The sequence below is a fragment of the Lonchura striata genome, chromosome 13, assembly GCF_050655825.1.
Source record: "Lonchura striata isolate lonStrDom1 chromosome 13, ASM5065582v1, whole genome shotgun sequence".
NCBI classification, from domain to species: domain Eukaryota; kingdom Metazoa; phylum Chordata; class Aves; order Passeriformes; family Estrildidae; genus Lonchura; species Lonchura striata.
In genome coordinates, this window is record NC_140715.1 from 14534251 (window position 1) to 14558683 (window position 24433).

A 24433-nucleotide genomic window follows, 5' to 3' on the forward strand; every position below is an offset into this window, starting at 1 on the left:
CTTTCTGTAGCCTCCAGCCCTTCTGTTTTCTGTCTTGCTGTACTGTTAAAACCTTGGTATCCCTTGTCTAAGGCCTCCAGTGCTTTGCATGCATTCTTGAAGATGACTGTGAAGAAACCATGATATGATTTGCCTCATCTGGCTGCAGTGGGCTACATGAGCTCCAAGGAGGCCAATAACCAAGGTAGTCCAGCTCTTTATAGGAACAAAATACTACAGTCGGAAATGAATCAGACTGTATGTGTCTCCTTTCTGGTGCCTCCAGTCAAGACAAGGAGGTGGTGGGACTTGGTGTCCCAGTGTTCTGCAGGGAGTTGGAAGTGGAGAAAAGCTGTCTAGAGCTATAAGACTTCTGCACCCATCATAGCCAGATGGACAGATCTGGAATAACCTTCATGGTCGTGATACCTTGATCTGCCTTTCTGTGAGTACAGAGAGTGTTTAATGTATGACTGGTGTGATCTGGCCTCTTCTGCCTGATACTAATAGAGTAAGACAAGCAGAACTTGAGGGCATTTCACGTGCAGGGGTGTTTTTTGTGGCACCCAAACCAGGACTGGAAGCCATAATCTGCCTCTGCTGCCTTTTCTTCCTTCAAGAGCATTGCACAATTAAAGGTTTAAGTTACCCCTTGAGCACAGAGAAACATCTGCAGTACTTGAATTGGGCTGTTTTGTAAAGCTGAACTGAAATCTTTGTGTGGGAATGCAGATGTTGGTTCTGCATTCAAGGATTCAGACTGGGATTGCTTCCTTGTTCTGCAGGGCCCTTTTTTCTTTATATGTACTCATACTGAAGGTTTGGTGTTGCTGGGTATCCACTATCCACATACAGGTGAGTGTGGAAGTGGTGAGCTTGCTGAGAGCTTGCCAGAGAGGATTTACTCCCGAGGTAGAAAACAGCCTGTGTGGTAACTGAGCTCTGACCTCCATCTGAGAAGCTTCCCTCTGGTGCCCCGTGGCAGGGATGTCCTTGAGACTGGGAAGTTCACTGTCCAGAGTGAAAAATATGGTTTTGGGGCCAGGTAGGAAGATCTGGAGCTGATCTCTGCAGCTGCTTATTCTGTACATCATGGAAGGGCATATTTTTTAACAAACTCTTGTTTCTTACCTGTTTTTGCTCCATTAAAAGGTTTTTCTTGGGGATAGGAGCACACACTATGTGAAGTTTTAAGCTGTGTGTGCTGTGGGAAGAAGGAATTGCCTCATTGATTTAAGTTCCCAGCAGTAAGTTGGGAAAGTTATTTGCATGTTGTATGGAAGAATGGAGAAAGGCAGTCCATTAATAATTTTGTTGGTTATGACATGAAACTGGGTAAAATTCTTTCAAAATCCATCGTCACTTAAATACAGGTTTTAGAGTAATGGCATGTTCTCAGAATAAATTTGAAGGGCAGGATGCTGCCCTTGTATTTTCTGTCACAAAATGCCATTTGCCAAGCCAAGAGAGGGACCTGCTGTTCCACTGGTGATATTTCAAACTTGACAAAGCACCTGACAGTGGAGGGAAAATCACTTTATTGTGACTGTCTTTGTGATTCAGTGTGAGTCCTGCATTCTGAAATGTTGTTTTGGGTGTTTGCACCAAGGTCTCTCCATCTACCAAAGAATTTTAAAGCTATGTATGAATAATGTCCTAGCTTGCAAAATAGTACAATAAATACAGGTTTTTTTCTTGGTGTTTCTAGCTGCTGCGTGGAACAACCAGCAGTAAAAATCCATGGAGAGAAATTTCAGAAAAATCTTTTATTTTTTTTATTGGAATCAGCATGAATGTATGATTCAATAAATATATTTTATATACATTTAACAGCAGAAACTTTACATTCCATCTTCAAACTGCTGAAATAGAACTTCTGTTTTAAAATTTTTTTTACAAGCCAGAAAAATAATTTGCCACTGTGGCTGTGTGGTCATGCAAATTGTTAAGTTACAGGTTTATGTCTTCATGATGTAAAAATACTGATTTGAAGGAAGCAATTGCTTTGCACTCTGACCAATGTAGCAAAATATCCTTGAATGGAGTGTAAGGCCATACCAATTTTGTGTATGTATATATTTATACATATGTATATATAATAAATTAATACAGAAAATACAGGGACATCCCTTTTTAAGCTGGGTGGGGAGAAGATATGTAAGTATTTGATGACTAAGCTGGTTTATTCATTTTCAGAAATTTTACATCTTATGTTTTAAACACAACTGCACTTTATATTTTGTATTTCTCACCTGCCTCCTTTGTTCTTGAATGCAGAGTAGCATGAAAATTAAAAAGCACCGACTTCTCCGTTCTTTTTTCAAATTGTGTAAATGAACCAGTAGAGGTACTCAGAGAGCACTTGCATTCCCCACTTCTTTTCTCCTTCTTGCATTAACTCCAGGGATTCTTACGCCGCATATTTTTCTGATTATCTCCTGTAAGATGTGGATATTTCAGCACCCACCTTGCAAAAAAGAATACACAAACAGCTGCATATGCAGCTCTTTCACTGTTTTAAAGAGGCTCGTGAATTTAAAGGGAGATGAGTTTTGTCCTGTTAAGAGCAGCTACTCCTTTTTCCCCCGTGCTGAAAAGTTGATCAGATTGGGCCAGTTTAATGTCACTTCTTCTGAGATCTTGGTAAGATTGAAGAAGGAAAACACTCTGACCTTGTTGCCATCCTTTCCTGTTGATGAACAACCTTGGGAAAACGTCTTTTTTGTTTCATTTTTTTTTTTTTTTAAAGCAAGCACATGAAACCCCACATCAATAGCTCTAATCTGGATTTAGTACTTTCAAAAGAACGCTGATAGGGGGGCTGTGTGTGTCCAAGGTTTGTTTCTGTGTTAAACCCCACATTCTGACCCTGAGGGCAGGGTGGCTGGCATTGCTCTCCCGGGGCCAGAGGGATGGGGCACCCTGTAACATCTCCCACTGCTGCTGCTGAAGCAGCCCAGCCTTGGGCTGCCCCTGCTGTAAACAGCATCAAGGCGCTGTTGTGTTTGGGAACAAACGAGCTTTAGTTAGCCAAGTTTTGGAAACAAAGATTTTCTTCATACCAATGGCTTGCAGATGGGAGAGATACAGAAAATGGGGCAGTACAATGCCACTGTTTAATAGGCTTTTTTCAGAAGGTGGTGTGAGGTATTCCTACATACCAGATGTTGAAGGTTTGACTAGAGAAGTAAATGCTGTGGGAAACTGAGATAATATTTCTCAAAGACAGAAGGAAAATGCTGTCTAGGTGCTGAACTGTTCCCACCTCTATTTATTTTGCATATTATTAATTGGAAAAGATTCCTGCCGTGTGTGTTTGTATCTCCCCTCCAAAGCAAAACCAAATGTGCAATGGTTGTCCTGAAGAGAAATATCTTAATATATTTATTTTTCTTCTAAATTTATTTACAAAACCATGTAAATGGGTGTGCGTTTATAGTTGGATGGGAGAAATTCTTGGGTCCTCCCCACTTTTTTTCATGTCACTTAGGTGTAGGTTTTTCATTACTCCTTAGTTGTAATTTAACAAGCATGATATGCTGTACACTGTGGTAGAAGGTGAGAGGCAACACAGTCCATAAAATGTCACTGTCCACGATGTTCAGCCTGCTCATGGCTGCGGTTTGATCTCAGGTGGATGGTGACGAACTGTTTGGGACAGGCTTGTGCATCTTCAGGGCTCCAAGGCTGCTTCCAGCGTGGTGTCACCAATGCTGCAGGATGGCAGACTGCGATGGAACGCAGTGAGCTTTGCGTGTCAGGCCATTTCTGGGTGAAGTCCTCTGTGTGTTGCTTTGTCTTTACATCTCTGTCTCTTAATCCACTGAAGTTTTGCTGTATCTCTCACACACAAGCATGCATGGCTTTTAGCACAGTTACCTCCTATTTCAGTTCTTCTGAAACAAACCTTTGCTGCAGCTTGGTAAGTCCATGAAAGAAGAGGTGAGCTCTGGCCATGATTAGTGCTGTCAGTATGTCAGGACCAGGCTTGGGAACTACACAAACTTCTCTTTTTGTGTAGGAATTCCATTTCACAGTGGGCTTGAGATGCTCCAGGCGGTGCATTTTTCAGGATCATTCATTCCACATGCATGTGGTGAGGTAAGTCCCTTGGCCTTTGTGCCTCAGGTACCTCTGGAGCTGCCAGTGTCCCCTGAGCCCCTGCCCCAGTCACAGGGAGCACCAGGCTGGTTGTAGAGTGAGAAGGAGCTCAGAGGCAGAGCTCAAGCACAGCAGGTCACTCTTCCCAGCGAGGAGAAGGTTAACTGCTTACCTGCCTCTCAAATTCTCACAGAACATCACTGTTTGGATCATAACGTTGGTTTCCCAAAAGTTACAATTTGAACGCTCCCAAAGCTGACAGATCCCCAGATTAACCTGCTGTTGTGGCCTGATTTAAGGATGGATGGATCAATTATGGTTCTGAAAGATGTGTGTCTTTTAAATGCCCTGTCAAGTGGCACTGGTCAGGGCTGGAGGGCTGTGAATGGGGTGTGGTGGGACATCACTCTGGATGTGGAGCTGCTGTTTTTACAGTTCTCCACTCTGAGTAGGTTAACTTGGGGATTTGTCAGCTTGGCCCATGCAGTTTCTGAGCTTATTTTCTCTTCTGATCTAACCCTGGAATTGGAAGAATGACAATGTTTTGGACAAAAGCATAGCAAATGTGGGAAGATTAGAAGAGAAAGGAAAGGACAGATTCAGTGTAGGCAGAGCAGAGTGTTTCCAAGCCCTGGTTCAGTTGTTTCCTTGGCCTAGATATGCACAAAGCAAAGGAACTTCTGCTCCCTTGTGCTAAGATTTTGTTGGGTCAGCCTCTAGCTGAGCATTTCTTGTACAGCTAAGCTCTACTGCTGTGACCAAGGGACTGGCCATAGCCATGTAAAATGGTAAGGACAGGATGTAACAATAGGCTAAGTCATTAGGGATTTATTTTTTTCTTTAATTATTCTAGTTATCCTGATCAAAAGTGGGATTGATGGCAAATGGAGGCAGGCATCTGCCCAAGGACTTGCCAGGATAGTTACACTCCTGCCTGTGAAGGATGTACCTGTGTCCCACACCTTGGCATGCAGCAAGGTGTGTTCCCAGCACCATTCTTATCTAACAGGGGCTACCCCCCTCCACTTCCTTTTCTTGCTGGTTTCTTGAGCCCTGCTTTTAGAGGTGATACTGCCCATGCTGCCCAATGTTTCTTCCTCCAGGGACAAGTCCAGCCTCCTGAATTCTCTTTCCAGCCCCTCAAGGAGTAAGCAGCAGTATTTAAAGCCTTGACTTCCAGGAAGACCACACTGGTTGCAGTGACTGCACTTCAGCTAGGAGTGAGTACTACAGGTTCCCCTGCCTTGCATGATCCTTGACCTGCTCTTCCTTTGTCTTTTTGGATCCCTTCACTCTACTCTTGGCTGGGGAGCTGAACTCTTAGGACTCTTCTACTTTCTAACAGTGCAGTGTCAGCAGAGCAGACCTGGCTGTGGTCACAGCATGGTTGTGGCACATCACAAGCTCCAGAGCTGGCCCTGCTCCTCAGGAACTCCTTGGTTCTTCACCCCAGCCCAAGTAAGTGCTGAGGATACCTCTGGGAATGTGTGAGCGCACACCCAGGAGAGGTGGCCAAGGCACCACCCATGGCACAACCTTCCATATTGCACAGTCTTTGTTCAGTAAAGGTCAGTGTTTTGGGATTAGGTGCCAGGCAAAACCACTGCAGCCCAGGCCCAGTTCTGTTTCCACTGCAGGTCATGCCCTGCTGCTGTGTGCAGGGCTCTGACAGGGCCATGCTGCTTTAAGCAGTTACCAGGCCTCCACTGTAATTGTGGCTGCAATGGTGTCACCACTGCAAAGGTTCAGGCTTGAACCTGGAGCAGTAATTTAGTGCCCAAATGCTGTGGTGTGTTTCACCTGGGCCATCTGGTTCAGCTGGCTGCAGCCTAAAGCCTGATCCATGTTTTTGTTAGACAGGTAACCCAGCAGTGCTGCAGTGTCACCAAGTGCCTGGATAAGGAACATGTTCTCCCACAGACCCTCTGGGGAAGGGGATTTTGGCTTGTTAACAGTCCTGGATCCAGCTTCTCAAAAGCCTTAGCAGCAAAAACTACCTGTGAACTCTGTGTCCCTCAGACCTGGCAGCTCCAGGCAGCTCTACCTGCCCCTGCCTGTGCCAACTTGACTCATGTGCCACAGCAGTGGCATGATCACAGCCTGGCCACGTGGTTACTGATGATACCTCATGCTCCAGTTTTCTGGATAGGTGAGGAGGATGTCCTTGTATGACTTAAGCTATTTATGCAATTCAAGTGTAAAATCTGTAAATAAAAGCTAAATTCAAGCTGTGCTGATGGCTTATTTATGCTGCTATCATCCTCTGCCCAGGAAAACATGGATGATTTTATACTGGAAGTGCTGACATACTTGACCCTCAGTCTGGGGACAGGATTTGTGTCCCCTCTCCTGGCTGGGAGCTGCTGCTCCCTCTGCCTTGTGCTTTTTGAGGCTCTGAGTGCTGTAAGATTGTTAAGCCAACACAGCAATCCCCCTGCCTTTTCCCAGAGCAGCAACATCAGCTTGTGCTGAATCTGTTCCATCTGTTCCCTCTCTGTGTGCATGGTCTGGGTCAAACCATGGCTGACCCAGCTCCAGCACTGCTGGGACCCAGTCCTATCCCAGGATGGGCTTCAGCACTGTCTGTAACAAACCCAGGAGCAGGAATATCACAAACATAAGACTCCCTTATCATTCCTGCTCAGAAACCTGGCAGTGAAGTGCACAAGGACTGCAGCTTAGGTTTGCCAGACCTGATGGTCTTATTTCAGTACATCATGTAATTCCTGCTGCCTTGCACCATCCTTGTTGGCACTGTTGGCCTTGGATGGCAGGAGTGTGATGTGGCTTGCAAACTAAACCTCTCCTGATGCTTTTCCTTCCCCTTCTCCTTCCCAGAATCCTCATTTGACTATTTAGCCAGTAATTTCCTCTGCTGGGGGCTGAAATCATCCCTCTTCTTGTTTCCTGCCCCGTGGTTTGTGTCCTTTCCAATGTTACAGCAGCAGGCACGTGATGCTTGGACAAGATGATCAGGTGAGGGAGGAGCTGAACCAGGAAAGCTGCAAAGAGAGAGGTCATTGTTCCTGGCCTTGGGGGCTCTCAGGCCAGGATTCCTCACCTGGCACAGGCTCTGCTTCCACTGCCAGGCTCTGGTGCCTCTACCCTGGGCTGTGCCCTTCAGTGCTCCTGCAGCCTGGCATCACCTGAGGGCATCACCCCTGGGCTGCTCATGCCAGCAGCTCTCAGAGAAGGTCTCAGCCCCTGCAAACACCTGCAGACAGAGTGGATGCTCTGCTCAAAGTGCAACAACTCCTTCCACCCTGCCTGGTTCCAGCAGCTGGTTTCTTGTGGGGCCTGCTGCTCCACACCACTGCAGGAGACTGAGAGTGCAAGGGTCTGATTTCCTGTAAACAGCTGCTCTACAGCTGGATCCATGGAAAACAGGGAGCCCTACAGGAATAACAGCCACAGACTGAGTTCCCTCTCACTGACCCTGCTTTCTTTCACAGAACACAGTCAAGAAAGCTCTTATGGCCACCTTGGCATTCCTCAGGAGTCTTCTCCAGCACTTCCCTGGGAGCTGTCCCTGCCTGCCTCAGGGAATGGTTTTAGTGCCATATTTTGCCAAGACACTGACCCCAGACCCTTCAAAGTTTGCAGTGCTGAGGAACTGAGCCCCACGGGAATGAAAAAAAAAGGAGATAAACACAGAGAAGTGAATTAGACTCAAATGAAATGAGAGACTCGTGCAGCTTCATTTGAGCAAGAGACGTGGAACTGCCCTTAAGAAATAATTGTTAAGGAGGAAGAGAGAAAGGAATGGCAAGGCTTAAAGAACCTGAAGTAATTTAAGATGCTAAAATTAATAACTACTAGCTTCTGCTTTGGTGCTCATCGTAGCACCCTGAAGAACAATCAAGTATCTCAATTTTCTACTTAACTACTAGTACACTCTCTCTATGCAAATAACAGAAAACTGTTGATGCAGGAGCAACAGGATGCCCCTTCCATGCACCTCCTTTTGAGAAGAAGACAGGAATGTGTGGGTGTTTCCAAGCTGGGGATGGACCACATAATTCCTTTGCTGAACTGAACTCTGTGGCATGCTGCAGCAGGGTTGGGGTTTGAGGTACTGGGGTCCACATTGTGCTGTCCACTGCTGCCAGTATCAAGGTTTTGGAGTAAGGAATAGGATGTTGAAAGAGATTGTCTGTCTTTGGCAGAGGGATATGAACTATGTTTTATTAAGTAATGGTAGTACAGTACAAAAATATGATTGTATACAACTTTTGAAAAATATGGCGCCACTAAAAACAGCCTTTTCTCCTTTCATATGTTCCTTACTTTTCATAAATATACATTGTAAATGCTTCTAACCTTTTTTTCTACCAGCACTGGGAAATGAAGTCTTCAAATCACAGTCAAGATAAAGGGCAGCCAACAGTGTAATTTGAATTATCTTTTCTTTGCAAAATGAAAGATCTTCAGAAGAATAAGAAAATCTTCCAGAAAAGTCTGAGAAAAACAAAGCAAAAAAAAGTTCCTGTTTGGAGGATATGAGGTTATTCAGCCTTTGAAATAGTTTGATGGTTTTAGAGGCAAAGTCTCCCAGGCCTGACAAGCAAAGGCTTCTAGGACAGGAGAATTAGGGCACCACCAGAGCCATGGAGGGAACGACCTGAGTGTTCCCAGGCAGCTGGTGCTTGGCCAAGGCCAAGGCTGAGCTCTGCAGTTTGCAGCAGCCCACGTGCTCACTGCTCTGTCCTGGACCCTCTTCAGCACCTCTCTGACTTCCATGGCACTGGGATCCCAGATGGATCAAGTATTAAAGTGGGAGAAACTCTTCTACTTGATCAAAACAGAATAAGCTGGTGGTTTTTTACTGTGGACAATTCTATTTATGTGCAAGGAAAAAGAATTCCTGCTCATAAAGCATTACATCTCCAGCCACATCTGGAAATAATATTTGGGATAAAGCTCTCTTTTTCCAAAGAAGCCAAGTGAATTATGACCCAATTTTCTGTCTTTACTGCCAGACAACAGCTGTTTTTATCCAGAGATTTTGCTTCTGAGCCTCATTCTTAAGGAAAGACAACAATTATGGAGTTAAATTCCATCAATATGCCTGGAAGTTACCCTGCAATATCAAACCCTGTGCATTCTTACTAATGAACATAATTGCTGGCCCCATTAAAGCAGCCTACATTAAGGATGAGATAAGTTATCAAAACGAGTTCTTTTGCAATAGAGAGACTAAACACAGCCTGGTACAGATGGAGGGAAATCTTTCATTTTGAAAACTACCCAGACCTGCCAGGGGATCATAGGACAGTCTGAAGTCTTGTCTAGGTGGTGAAAGTCTCTGGCAGGACATCCCTGGGACGGTTATCTCAGCCCTGTCACACCTTCACCAAGATTCCTGTGTTTCCTGTTGGGATGTGAGTGCTGCTCACCGTCACCCTGCAGGCAGCCCTGGGGCTGCAAAATGGCCCAAATGGAAACTGGCAGCTTAAGGAAGAGAAAATAACACTGCTTATGGTGAGCACCAGATGTGCCCAGAGCTTGGCAAAGCTGAACTGGAAGCCAAGACAGGCTGGTAAGAGTGTGATTCTTATTTCAGTCCCTGAACTTCCATGGGCTCCACTGGCAGCTGAAGTGCTTCTGTATGGCAAGAAACAGCATATTTCTGATGATTTTTATTCCCTACATGCCTTCCTCCAGCCTTATTCTGTGCCAAGAAGTGGCACTGGAGCTGTGGTGAAGCAGCAGCTGTGACATAACTGCATCTGCACCCAGGAGGTCCAGGATGAGCATGGGATTCTTTGATGTTCAGCTGGAGCAGAATGAAGTGAGGTGGAAATGTCTTCCTCCTCCTCGCTCTGCTCCTGCCCTCAGGGTTTGGGTTTCATGTAGGACCAAACCTCAGCTAGGTGGGAAGATGGGGCATGGGATTTGTTGACCTAGAGGCAGCTCCTTTAGGAAGGAGCCCTGCAGCCCTGCTGTGGCCTGGAGAGCCAGCCCAGGTAGAAGGGGTGTGAGCCACGGCCAGATCGCCCCACTCCAAAGTGCAAGGTCCAGGCAGCCAGACAGGACATTTTTACCCAAATGACAGCAATCTGAGGTCGTTCACCTGCATGAGGAAGGAGCTGGGGTGTGTGGGTTGCCAAGTCTCTGCTGTGCTGCCAGGCAGGGAAGGAAATTCCCTGGATTTGCCTTTCATCTCAGACAAGGACACACCGTTTGAAGCAATCGCAAACCGCAGCTGGCACAGCCGGCCCTGGCACACGCAGGGAGAGTTCAATAATTCAGCAAAAAAGCCCAGAGCCAGCAGCAGGCTTGGGCTCCAGCCAAGGCTCGGGATGTTGCCCCAGCATCAAATAACACCTCTGCTTGAGATCTCCCTGCCTGGGAAAGCACCGTCTGCCAGGGGAAGGAGAAACCCTCAGCCCACAGGTTTTCTGCTGCTCCAGTGGAGGGAAGGGCTGATGTGCTGGTTCATGCTCCCACTGCGTGACCTTGTGACCTGTCCCTGTCTCAGCAGTACTAAGGGACTCAGAAAACTGGGTGGCCTTTGCCAAAACGTTTGCCCTAGACCACTGTGGTTTTAATATTTTTTTCTCCCTTTTTTCCTCTTTGTCCTTTGTTTATTTCTTTCCTTTTTTTTTTTTATTTTTTTTTTTTATTTTTCCTTTTTTTTCCCTCTTAAACTAAAGTGTTTTTAGTGCTGGTGAAAGGTACTGGATGGCAGCCTTGGAGATGGATGTCCCTCTACCCAGCCCCAGCAAGCCCTGGTGTTTTCTCTGGTGTTTCTCCTCCTGGCATCATCCCTGTGCAGGTCCCAGGCTCCTTTGTCCTCTCACCTGCTTCTTTCTGTGCTGGTTGGGACACCCATGGCTAAGCATGACTTCAACCTCCCATCCCAGGCTTGGGTGCTGCTGGCCTGGGCCAGGCTGGAGCTGGCAGTGCCCCAGGGAGGGAGCACTGCAGGAGGGAGCTGTCTGCCCCACAGCCCAGCCCAGCTCTGCTCCCATCCTGAGCAGGAGAGGGAGGAGAGTGGATGCACCCCGTGGGTGCCACTTTTCTCTCTGCCTTCTTTCGGTGCCTGACCCAGACCTGACCCCAAGTGCTTCAGTGCAGACTGATTGTCTCTTCCTTGGTGCTCTCTTTCACCTCTCTCCCTAAAGTGCAAACGAACACAACGAGTCACCCTGGGTGCTGCAGCCAGCTCACACCCAGGGGCCCAGAGGGACAAGTGGGATACCAAGCCCTTGGCTTGCCCACATGCCCCAAGCCAGGCTTTCAAGTAACACCCTAGAGGTGCTTGGCACATTTCTCCCCACCCCAAACACCGATGCCAACCTGTGCTACCTCTTGGGCAAAGAGAAACCCCTTTGCTCACCCCTGCCCACCTCCCTCCCCCTGTCCCCATCCCCACCAAGCTGTGCCAGCCTCTCCCATCTCTCTGCTGGGCAGCAGGGAGGGGTAAAGCAGCCTGCTCCATCTTCCCATCCGTGTTCAAGGTAAATGCAGCACCAAAATAGATACAAAAATATAATTTTGGGTCCATTGACCCAGCTTCACTATTAATATAAGTGCTATGAAATGTCAGAAAATAAAAGCTGCTCTCTCTATACACACCTGCCCCCCACCCCCCTCACTGACAGTATTGCCACACGCCCGGTCCTGTCAAAACAAGGCATCAAGATGCCTGTTTTCTCTATATTTTAAATACAATTGCTTCCATCCCCCCATTGTAAACAAACATGGCAGAAAGGGGTTTGGAAAAAAACCCAAATAAACAAAAAAAAAGCTATTTTAAAAATTCTTCATAATTTCTATGTTCTGAATAATATTTCTGCCTCCTGGGACTTGAGTCTGCCAGGTTATTTAAAAGGACAGAAGGTACCTGTGATTTCTGATGAAGGCCCTGATGTCCTTCTTGGGTTTCCTTTGGATGCTCTCTGGTGGGGATGAGAGAGATAATGTATTTGCTTTCCTTATGCAAAAGTCACAAAGTGTTTGATCGGCAAACCTGTGACTAAAAAAAGTAAATATATAAAATAAACAGCAATCCACAGTCTCTTTCTTAAGTTTCCCCATCTATCCTGTTTTCAAAGTGCAAAACCTATAGAAGCACAGAATAATTTTCTTGAGGTGTTTTTCCCCTTTTGTTAGGGCTTTTTCCCCGCACGTGCTTGACTGGAATGGCCTTTCTATAGCAAAAGTCAGATAAAGCGTAATTGCAGTAGTTTCTGCACATGGAATTATGAATCATTCCAGTGACTCGAGAATCTAAGCTGTTAATAGGCTAAAAAAAGGTGTGTTTTTTTTTTTTTGTTGGTCTTTTTTTTTCTTTTGTTTTCTTTTTGCATTATAATTAAGCATGAATATATATTACTATATTACACTGCTGGGATTGCTGGAGCAATCCACATCTTCTTATGCTGTAAAACTAACTCCCACCCTGTGCTCCCCAGATCAAGAGCTTCTTTTCTCCTCCCTGTGCCAGACACCCTCAGTCCACATGATTAAAAGTCCCTCCCATCCCCTTCCCCATTTTTTTTTTTTTTTAGTAGATATTGCCGCATTCTTAAATTCATGCATTGCTGCATTGCTATTGCACATATATAAAGGATTGCTCGCTCCCTCCCGGCTGCTCCCGTCCCCTCACTGGTTGTGCACATCCTCTCTGCGGACTATCTTGTAGATGATCCAGTAGAAAATGTTGAAGATGAGGAAGGCCATGGGGAAGCCGATGCGGGAGATCTTGTCGATCTTCTTGGCTCTCTGGATGAAGAGCTTCCTCATCTCCTCGGGGGAGCGCGACGGCGGCGGCACCGGGTTGGCCGTGTTGTTGTTGTTGGCTCCCTTGACAGAGATGCCATCCTTGGCTTGTAGGCACGCTGGCCCCATCCCGTAGGCAGTGAAGTTGAACCTGCCTTCACCAGCTTCGTCCTCCTGGAACAGATTGAGCATGGGACTCTACTTAAAATGAGATATAGACAGTGCACCCTCGCTATAAGGCTCTCCGCTGACAGCGTCCTGCTCTGCACGGGAGAGATGCTCCCGCCATGCCCCGGCACCCTTGGGCAAACCCCCTGCTCTTGGGAGACCAGCCTTATAGAGGGGTGCCAGCTGTGTGATGCACAGATGCAAATCAGGGGATCCAGGCACCCCATGGAGAACAGGACTGACTTCCACCCCGTTGAGGTCTTTGATATATTGAAGGGTTTGTGGCACTGCTTTCATTTTTCCAATTGCATCCCCTGTTTTGCTTCTGCCTCTCCCTAGCCCCCCCACCTCCTAACAGCACCTTCTTTGCTTTGCCTGTGCAGTTTCAGCTTGCCCAGAAGGAGTGGGCTCCATGTAACTCACGTAGCCAGAGCTGCAGCTGCTTCCTACAGAGTTACATGGATGTGCAGGAGCCAGGAGCTGTCCAGGACAAGAGCTCTGCAGGCAGCGTGCAACCAGCCCTCACTCGCCTGCCACGGCACCCCACAGCCATCCCCAGGAGCCAACTTTTGGGTGAGGAACTGAAGTGTCCTTCTGTGGGTCAAAGGTAAGACATGGCTGCTTGTGGTAATGCCAATTATTGAGAAAAAATATAATTTGTGTTCTAAAGCCTAATGGTGTTGCTGTTTGTTTTTTTTTGTTGAAAGCTTTGCTGGAATCCCAGAATGATTTAGCCCTATTTTATTGAACACAGGGATGTAATGACAGGGAAAACTAAGTTTGGCCTGAGTAATTCAAGCAGTGATTTACAGAGGCAGAGTCAGAATCCAAAGTCTCTTGACTTCAGGTCACCAAGGCTAATTGTAGAGCAGTGGCACTAATTAATCATTAACATAGGCTGATCCATGTCCCCCAACACTGACCCAGCAGCCCCCTTCCTTGTAGCTGCCTGTCCACTATGCCCTGCTGCCCCATCCCCTGTCCTTTGAGGGGTGTCTGTTCTGGATGGCCCCTGCATCCCATGGACAGCTGCATGGGATGAGGAGCAGGACACAGAGGATACTGCCATGTCTGAGCAAAACAAAACTACCCAGATAAAATCAAGATCTGGTGGCTTTCTGTGATACTCAGAGCTTATGGATCTTCTCATCATGTCTGTAATTAGGGCCTCTGCTCTTTTTCCATTGCACAAACAAACCCTAGCCCATGTCTGGCTTAACCTAAACCACTTGATCCCTAATCTACTGAATTTTTTTATCTGTGACTTTGTTTTGGCCACTGTGGCTTTGTTTTGGTGAGTGGTGTACCAGGGTTAGAGAAGACAATATTGCCTTTTTCAAGGTGCCATGTCAAAGGAGAAAGGCAAAGAAACCAGCCACACCAGGAAGTGTTTCAAAATACACTCCATGTGGGTCTGATGATGGTGTCATGTAAACCAGACTGGTCCATACCACTGCAACATCTCACCTTTTTTTAGCCTGGTGTGTCATGCCTAAACTAGTCAGAGCTACCCAGACAAGTCAGGATGTCAGGACAGAGCAATTAGTGTCTTTGGCAGCTGCGTTAGTCCATTTACATATTAGCAGTCAGCTTAGTTTTCTGATGAGCCTGTAAACCTTGTTTATTTAGCTTTTACAAGTGTTTTTGTTTATGCTTTGCTCCAATTAAATAGCTGTGAGATTGAGCAGGGACTGTGCTGACAGCCTTGCATTCAGTGGAGCAGCTCTGGCAAATATCTCTTAAACTTGTCTGTGTGTTAGTGGCTTTCTTTTCCTTCTTACTGTTTTATCAACAGACTGATCTGCATACAACAGCACAGATCCAGAGATGCCTGAATCCAGATGAAGAGATAAATGCACTATGGAGGCATGCACGTGGGTGGGTTTAGCTCTGCCTCTGTTCAGCTGCATCTTCCCAATCAAAGCTTTGTTGATTTTGGGATGGAAGAGCCCTATTCTGGTCAAACAAATTCAGTGAGTGCTGAGGGTCTCATCTGTTACTTCTTTTCCCTTGCCTTTGTCCAACTATTTTCATCCCTGGTCCTGACTGTCTTGAGCACAAATGAACAATTATCTCCTGTTTTGCAGATAGGACGACTGAAGCAGAGAGAGACAAATCTGGAAAAAATACAGGAATTCCTTCTCCTCAGCCCCACTTCCTCCGGGAATGGTAGCAGTTCCGCAAGCATACACTGATCTGCTGCAGGACAGGTTAGACCTGGGAAAGACTTTTAATGGCTGGGACAGTGAAACAATGGAATGGGAGAAGGTTTCTGGATGGGATGCATCATGGAAAGTAGACAAATACCTATGAGGAATATTTAAGGCAGACCTTGGCGGTCACCTACAGGTTTGCTTGAGATTTTCATCAGCAAAATTGTCTTTGATTTTCTCTCCTAGAAAATGTACTGGTTTTTAATGCTCTCCCAAGGGCAGCCTCTCAGGCCTGCTACTGAAATTTTGCTAACCCCTTTCCTGATTCTACCAGTTATATAGGGACAATTCTTAAGAGCCTTTGGCTGTATGATCACAGCCACCTTTATGTTTCTTTCTAATGTGATCTGTGAGGTGAAATCTTTGCTGTTGGAGCCCAGGCTGGGGAGCTGTCGGAGCTGCGTGCATGCTCAGATTGGCATTGGGATCAGCCACGGCAGGTAAGCATGGAGCAGGCTAAGGCTCAGAATAAAGCTCTTTCCTTCCAGGAGGAATTTGCAGTCCATCTGAGAAGCAGATGCTTTTGAACATGGAGATGGCAGAGACAAAAGAGGTGTCACTTACCTCTGGGCTGCTGCAGGCTGTTGTGTTGGGGTTGCTGCTCTCTGACAGACACCCCTCACACCTCCCTGCCTGCCTTCCCCCAGCCCTGGCTGCAGTTCTGGGGTGAGAACTCACACCAGGACATTGCTGTGTGACAATTGTCCTGTTGAGAAGAACCCTTCTGGCTGAGCTAGCAATACCCAGCTTGCTGGACTCCTGGGGTCAGCAGGCTGTTAGAACAGGCACAATTCATTGGGGCAGCTCTGCTTTTTGGTGTGTGAGCCTCCTGACATCTGACCAGATCTGGGCACTTCCCTGGGGGTTAGTGGCTTGGTTCAGTTGACCATGGTGCTCTGCTGGGACAGATTTCACTGTGTCCTTCAGGCTTTATGTATTACCTTATGATGTCTCCTCTTCCTTCTGAACCTGAGCAGCTCTTTGTGCTGCCGAGACACGAAGTTGACGGCGGCGTATTCCAGAAGGGCAGAGAACACAAACAGCAAGCACACAGCCATCCAGATGTCTATGGCCTTCACATAGGACACCTAGGAGTCAGAGAAAGAGACAGAAATGGGGTGGCTTCCTTACCCACATGCATTTTTACTTGGTGTTTTACATGGCTGACATCTGTTCTTGGATAGCAGAATCACATTCATTTAATGTGAATGTGTTATCAGGTCACTGAAACTCCTCATGGGCTCTTAAGTAGTAATAATTCCACAGCTTTTAATTTATTCAGGCCTTGATTGTGATTGTCTATATGCAAAGAAAACAGTAATCCACCATACCAGAAGCCTTTCATAAGGGGAAATTCAGTACTATTATAAGAGTAGGATGGTCAAGTGACTAAAAAGCTAAAATGTAGACTGCACATCCATGTGTGGTTGTTGCAGGGGTTTATTAAGTACAGAGCTCCTGGCTAATTAGAGTTGTGGTGAGTGCTGAATCTTAGGGGTAGTTTTGCTGCTAGTCATTGGGAATATAAAAATTTTTCAGGATGGGGCTGGAATTTGCTCTGTTTGTCCTTACACAGGAATTGTGCAAAGGCAGCAGGAGGATCTGTGTAGGGTTTTCCTTAGGTGCTGTCCCCAAAAGGGGCACGATTTCCCTGGTGTTCCAAGGGTGTTCCCTACCTTGGGCAGTGATGCTCGGGAGCCAGAGCTCTGCGTGGTCATGGTGAGCACGGTGGTGATGCCCAGGCCCACACGAGCAGGTGCAGCATCCATGTTGATCCAGAAGGAGATCCAGGACAGAATGACAATGAGAAGGCTGGGGATATACATCTGGATCAAGTAATAGCCCATCTGCCTCTCCAGGTGGAAACGAGCTTCTATACAGGTGAACTTGCCTGAGGAGGATGGGAGATACATGGAAGGTTTTGGTAAGGCACAGTGAGCCTCCTGTTTTCAGCCAGTGTCTGGAGATTTTCCTTTTCTTTGAGTTGCCTAAACCAGAGTCTTGTCAGGGGAGGAAATGAACAGCTATTGCCCAGGGCATGCCCAGTGATAGGACAAAGGGAATGGCTTCAAATTAAAAGAGAGAAGGTTTAGATTAGATATTAGGAAGAAATTCTTCCCTGTGAGGGTGGGGAAGCCCTGGCACAGGTTGCCCAGAAAAGCTGTGCCTGCCCCTGGATCCCTAGAAGTGTCCAAGGCCAGGTTGGACAGGGCTTGGAGTGACCTGGGATAGTGAAAAGTGTCCCTACCCACGGCAGGGGGTTGGAGCAATATAGTCTTTAAGGTCCCTTCTAACCCAAACCATTCTAAGATTCTATGAACATTAACATAGCAAAGAAAGCTCTTTGGCAGTATGTCCTTTGTCACTTAAATTACAAAGACAAAAGAAGGTTCTAGGAGAGAAGATCCCAACCAAACACCCTTGAATTGATGCAGATGTTACTGGGGACAAGAGGGTTTTGCACATTTATGCCCATTAGCTTCTAATTAGCTATATGTTTCCACATGTCTGTTATCTCTGGAAGAGTAGGACAAGGCCAGAGTGACATCAGACAGAGCAACAGACTCTGGCAAATGCACAGTCCTGAATTCCTCTCTACTGAACCCCTCAGTTAAGGGTTAACAGCACTGACCTGTGTTGTAGTGCTTCGTGCAGTATCTCAAGTCTTTTTCTTCTTTGAGGATAAACTGAGGCAATGTCAGCCCGTCAGCAACTTGCACTGCTCCTTTTTCTTGCCACTCAAATATGAGATCATTCATTGTGTAGCCAACTGTTGAGAGGAAGGGACAAATGTCATGTGAATCACAATAAATACTGATCTGGAAAGGGACAGTATAGCAGAAGAGAGCTTGGAGGCAGGGGAGCATCCTGGCCTTCCTTGACAGTGCTGTCATGAATGGGATTTGGGTTGAGGCAAAACTGCTTGTTTATGTGGTAAGAGCCAGGGCAAAGACCTCCACTGGAGTTGCAATGGATTTTCTGCAATAAATAACATTTTTTTCTTTAATTTGGCTTGCTGAACTGTTTTCTACTGTTCTTGACTGCTTTCTCTGGAAGCAGCTCATCATCTTTCCCTCCTCTGGGATAAGCAGAATGTACAAGTGGCAGATGTTCATCCAAAGAGAAAAAAATCCCACTTGCAGCTGAAAGCACTCTCACCTCTCTCCTGCAAAGTGAAAGGCCAATGCAAACACGGGCAAACCAGGGTTCCCCACATGGGATCTTTTGAGGTTTGGCTTTCCTAGAAAATGTCACATGGGCTGAATAAATGGAAAATCCTAAGCAAGAGGCTCTCGAGCAAGCCTCCAGTGAAGGCTGGGCTGGGGATGGGCTGCAGATGGGAAAAGAGATAGCAGGGGACAGCAGCATGGAAAAGTGTTGCCCTGCTCTTTTGAGAGTTTTAAAGTTATTTTAAAAGTTCCTATGCCTTTTGATACTTACATATTTCTACTGAGTTTTTCCATGCATATTCATGTAAATAATGATTGTTTTGTGTTCTTCTTTGTGGATGGAGAGAATTGATGAACTGTTGGTTTAAACAGTGTGGTTGGAGAGGTGGCAGTTTCACCCTCCAATCCACTGTCATATTTGCTATTGTATATAGTGGAGTCAGAAAATAAAGTTTGCTTTTTTGGGCTCTTTTTCTTTCCTTTTACATCTAGCCTGCTTCTGTGAGTTATTTTGTCACAGTGTGACAGAAAAGTGTGCACAGGACTCACAGCTTTCCAACTGCATGATGCACGTCTGTACGTCCATGGGGAAGTTCTTCAGGTCCATAGGGCAGGCCAGAGTCAGCGTGATCCTGAGGAGAGAGGAGAGCACAGGGAATGCCAAACAGTGGGCACTGCTGAGGGCTGGGGGAATGGCAGATCATCCATCTCTTCCTGCCTGGAAAGCACCAGAAGTGCTGAACATTTAGGTCTGTGATACCATCCCCAGCAGAGCCTGCTGTTTGAGACTGTGTGCAACATTCCCTCACAAACAGTTCTGCTGCTTTTCCTGGCCTGCCTCAGGTTCACCACAGGCTGGGTTAGCAGAAAGCCCAAGCCCACTCTCTGGAATCCCCAGAAACATTTCTGTTCGTGAATCTCTGAACAGAACATTTGTGTGTGATAAAGAACCACCAAAAAGAAGTTTGATCAAGGTCATGTATTTGTGTGTGGGGAAAGAAAGACTTCAGTGGGATTTTCTGCAGGGAAAATGCCTCATGCTAAGCCGATATCAACTCCTGTACCTTCCTGAATTCCTGCAGAGCCCTTGAGACCTCTATTTCTGTCTCAATTTTCCACTAGGTGTAGGCTACATTTTCTGTGTTATATTGCTGTGCTGCTCTGTACCATGATCTATGCTTAAAATGTTAGGTTGGTTCAACAACCTGATACTAAATGATTTGCTCCAGATAGTTAGACTTGAATTATTTGGTTTGATAATGTTGAAAATGCTGTTCCCCGAAGTGTTTAGGATTTTCAACTTTTGGCCTTGACGTAGAAATAGCAGAATTACCCAGGAGACAGAAACTGAATTTTTCTATCATCAGACCTACAAGAAACTTATCAGGAGGGAAAGATACTTTAATTTAAAATCTTATGTTGTTAGAAATTCTCAGCTTGAGTTTAGAGCATGTTGGGACAGAAGATGTGACAAAATCCACCTTCTTGTAAATGCCTTGCCTAGAGTTTGATTATTACAAGTAGTAGTAGCAAAGAACCAGTTAGAAAATGGCAGAGATTTTTCTTTTTAAAGGGAAAGACTATTTCTCATGTCTGGTTTTTAAAATTAAGAACTGTGAAGTTCCCCCATTCAGCCAACACATGGTAATTCATTGTTTTGGCCATCAGGTCTTCGGGATGGAACCTCCTTGGTGTTTGATGGAGGCCATCTACTTTGCAGCATTAAGCCATTTATTTTCCATTTTACAGCTCCACACTGCTTTTCCTTCCTATTGCTGCCCCTGGGAGCTGCAGTGTGAAATGGGGTGTGTGTTCCAGAGGCAAATTTACATTATACATGAGGTGAAAAGGTCTTCAATATACAGTTAAACTTTCCCAGTCTAGGCCTGTGAAGTCTGATCTTAATTTCATTCTTTTAAAATCCAGTGTGAATGGGGTTGGAAGTGAAGGTGGGGGCTAAGTTTGATTTCCTGTGGGAAATGCAGTGTAATTAGTTCAATTTTGCTGATGGATTCTTGGATCTAGCAATAAAGGGATAACTGAGAACAACTAGGCTGAGACAAAGCCACGGGGCCCTACTTAGCATTTTCCCTGATTTTTAATTTTTTTTTTTTGTACAGGAAATGCTGCAGCTTTGAAAACAGAGTGTTCATGAGCTTCTACTGGTTTTCACACAGCACAGCTGGTTTTAGGCTTGTACTAACATAAGATATCTGAAGTAATTTTACATTAGGGATGTTAAGGAATCTACTACAAGCAGAAGTCCTTGAACTGAAAGAGGTAAAGATGAGTTAAATTCCTTCCCAGACCAAGCCTCTGTCTCAATATGCTTCATCACTGCTAATTGAATGATCTCCCACCTTAAAACCCCCTAAATTTCTCTTTTCCAGCAGCATGCCCAAAGTCTAGGCTGGGATGACCTTGGTGCAGTCACTTCACCTGATGCTGTAGAGGACGTTGCCGTTCCGGGAGATCCTCAGCAGCTTGTTGTCCGTGGTAATCTCATGGAAATGGGCCCCTTTCTCATTAGCAAAGAACAAGTCAGGCTTCCAGATGGAGTCCAGCATGGAGGGGTCCAGGTCCAGGGAGTCGTCGGGGTACTCGTTGTAGGCCAGCCGGGGGTCGTTCCACTGCTGCCGCAGGAAGATGTTCACCCTGTAATCCTGCACACAGACACACAGCAGAGCTCAGAGCAGCCTCAAGGTGCTGGCAGCTGGGCAGCACACACTAAAACCAAACAAAAATGAGCCAGACCATGTCCAGGCCTGCAGTTCCCAAGCTATGCCAAGTGTTTTTGGTATTATTCCTCAAGGAACTGTTATTAATTTTTAGCTTTGTAGCTTCCAGCCATGGCATAGCATGAGCAGCTGCCTGTCCTTGCATCCCTCTGTTACAGCAATTGTCAGCTGTGTGGGAAGGGCCAGGACCTCTCTGTCTGGACCCTGGGGCTGCAGAGAATATGAGCAGTTGTGGAGGGCAGAATGGCCGCTGTCAGCAGGAGGATGTTCCAGAGGAGTAAGTGGGGATAGAAACTGAAACCAGATTCTTTTCAGTGCTGAACTGTCCCGTATCATGACTATCTGTAGTTCACCTGGCACTGGGAAAGGAAAAGGCACAGTGAGAAAGATTGTCCATGAAACAGAAACTCCCTGTGTCTGCTAATACAAGGATAACTGAGATGAGCCAGTGGGAGCAGCTGCCCTTGGTTAGACTTTGTGAGCAGGAGAAGGATATTTATGAAATCTGCTCTCCTAATCCTGAGCATTCTGGGTTCCCCTCTCTAATGTCAAAATGCCGTAAAGGCAACAGATTTTATAGAATGACCATCTTCCTTAACTGAAGGTAGTCCCTCAGCACTATGCACAATTATCCTTGCTTCATAACCACAAGTCTTAAGAGTTCCCCTCAGTTCCCAGGTCCAGGCTGGCTGCTGAGGCTGAGTTCAGACACTACTGGAAAATCTGGGGCAGTTTCTCTTCTCCCTGTCTGACTGACAGCTTCCCAGGGTGATCTGTGTGCTTCTTTTCTTCTGACTTTCACATGAGAAAGTGATACAACAAATTGAAATGGGAAGAGGATGTGCCAGCTATCAGGAGAGGCATGAAAGCTCCACAACCATAAATTAATTGACATTTTCTAAGTATAGAGGCAGACTGCATCTGAAGAGCAGCATATAATAAACCAATTCCACTGCCCAGGCCCAATGAATAGTCCTTCTCATGATTAAGGGTTTCTTTGCTGCCGTTCTAATATAAATGTACTTTGAAGACTTTTATTAGGACACAGTTAATGGAGGGTGTCTGATGTGCTTGCTGGTGTCTTATACCTGCTGCAGGCACTCGGTGAGAGTGCCTCACTCTGCCACCAGGTCTGTTCTTTCCCTCTGGAGAACACAAAGTTCTGGAGTTGAAGGGTGCCTGTACAGGGGACTTGCTGAGGATGCTGCCTCAAGAGCTCACTTGACTGTGAACCTACATCCTCTTGCCCAGGAGGCTCTCGTGGTGTCCAGTGGCACTGGAGGGTTGGGAGAGGATGTTGCAGTAAGGTAGAAAAATCATAAAGAAAGGCTTTATAAAATCAAGCCTGCTCTCCTGGAATCAGTGGCTGGCCTTGTCAAAGCCAGCATTTTGCAAGTTCTCATATGAAAGTAATCCTGGTGTGAGCAGTCCATTAACATAATAATCTATTCCAGGGTAAAAACACCTTGCACCTGTATAAACTGTTTTTACACCATTAGACAGAAAAATGAAATCTATCTCTCACAAACAGCTTTCCCTGCAGTACACACAGAGTCTGAGTGACCAGTCAATACAGGATAACAACTTGTTACTAACCAATAAAAGTGATTGGCAAGAAAACTACTGACCAATTGGAGTCCCACACGAGGTCTGTAAAACTGTATAAAAAGGAGTTATGTGAATAAAGAATGGGCTTTTTCCATCATGAAGAAAATGGAGTCCCATGTGATTTATTCCCATAAGAGGATTCTGTTGGGTGCTCTGTGTTTTGGATGAGGCACTTCTTAGCCAAGCACATAATCTAGAGTCTGTTTCAGGCCACTTGGTGCCATCTGCACCCTCAGAGCGCAGAAGCTGCTAATGACATTAATGATTGTGACAACAGCAAATGAAACACGGACTTGATACTAAAAGGAGCAGACCTCTGAACACAAAAAAGACTTGCAACACTCTTTCCTTCTGCTGATATTCCAAGTGTCACCTTCACAAGTCCTAGTGCATCCCTCTCACTTAATTATTCATCTATGTCGACCCTGGAAAATGTGTCTAGAGGAAATGTGAATAGCTGGGGACAGCTGGGGAGCAGGGTCTCAGCACAGGGCCAGCCCATCATGCAAGCCTGGAGAAGGAAAGGAAGCATGAATTCTCACTTTCCACAGCAGGCAGCAGCTCCCAGAGCTACCTGTATATTTTCAATTCTCTCTTTTCTGTGCATCAAGATCTGCAGCCATTGCAGCCAGGGGAAATCAATGTCACTGACCTAATAGGTAGAAAGCAAAAGGTTGTTTTGCTTATTCAGCTACAAATAAGCTGGATGCTAGCAGGTCAGCTCCAGTTTGGGACTTCTGTCATGTACAACACAAATTAAACTCATGTTTGGAAGAAACTTCAGTGGTAGCTGTCCAGAAGTGTGCTCAGCCTGATGGAGTAGTAGAAGGGGGGAGGGAATGGAGCCAAATTCCTTCCAACAGCCTGAGTTACTGCAGGTAAGCTTTGTTGGTGGAGTAAATTCACCGCTTCAGCTCCAAAACTTGACAAAAGGACAGGAAAGGTTAAGAGAGAAGGTGTTGAATGGTTTACGTTGCCTCCACAGCAATAGACCACAGGCAGAATTTTATCTGCAGTCTTTGCAACCATGAGGGGGCATCTTAATTAAACACTCGTGGGCCAAATGAAAATAAAATTAACTTCTCACAGTGGATGGCTGTGAGAAGGTCCCTCCTAATTCACCTCTAGAGTGACACTGTCCTCATGTCCTGCTGAGAGCAGTCCAGGGGCACCTTGGGAATGTGGGGGAGAAACTGCACCACCTCCACCCTGGGATGTGCAGCAGTGTGGGGAGTAACTCTGGTTTGTGTTACTCTGTGCTCCTCCTTTGGAGACAAGTGTTTGCTGTGGGTATTTTTTTGTTTTGGAATACAGAAAACAGGGCATTACATTGTGATATAAAAAAGGCAAGGATGAAGAAATCTGATATATGCACTGAATGCAATTCTCTTGCTTTGCCATTTCAGGGCATTAATATTTTACCTCTATGTGTGCATTTATGCAGATCTTCCTACTCAGGGAAGATCCACAGTTCTGGCCTGCTCTCTGAGAACGTGGTTTTCTCCCAGATGCCTTTGCCCTTATGTCATTGCACTGCAATCCTGAAGGTTCTGAGCAGCCTTTTAGGTTTCTTGTGTCAAGCCTTATTTGAACATAAATGTAAAACCAAGCACTGTGACTGCAAACTGGACATGACACTGCCTGAGGAGCCAGCAGAAGGCATGGAGAGCAGTCAGGGTATGTCTGTGCTGTGACACAGGCTAAGAGAAGGGTTACAGTGTTCTGTACC

At 46.0% G+C, this 24433-nt stretch overlaps 1 protein-coding gene across 2 annotated transcripts in view; it reads right to left on the bottom strand.

The window, feature by feature from the left end:
* Positions 1-1730: 1730 nt before the first annotated feature.
* The window catches only part of GLRA1 (glycine receptor alpha 1), a 47320-nt gene continuing 24617 nt past the window's right edge, over positions 1731-24433 (bottom strand). Inside the window, exons 4-9 of one of the 2 annotated variants that reach the window (XM_021552111.4) lie at positions 20798-21021; positions 18908-18990; positions 17821-17958; positions 16865-17079; positions 16130-16276; positions 1731-12981 (exon numbers count right to left, since the gene is read on the bottom strand). In XM_021552111.4, the coding sequence (XP_021407786.1) occupies positions 12691-12981; positions 16130-16276; positions 16865-17079; positions 17821-17958; positions 18908-18990; positions 20798-21021 (1098 nt within the window). In that variant the 3' untranslated portion in view covers positions 1731-12690. Of the gene's footprint in view, positions 13006-16129; positions 16277-16864; positions 17080-17820; positions 17959-18907; positions 18991-20797; positions 21022-24433 lie in introns of both variants that reach the window. The other variant, XM_021552110.4, reaches the window with a different exon arrangement.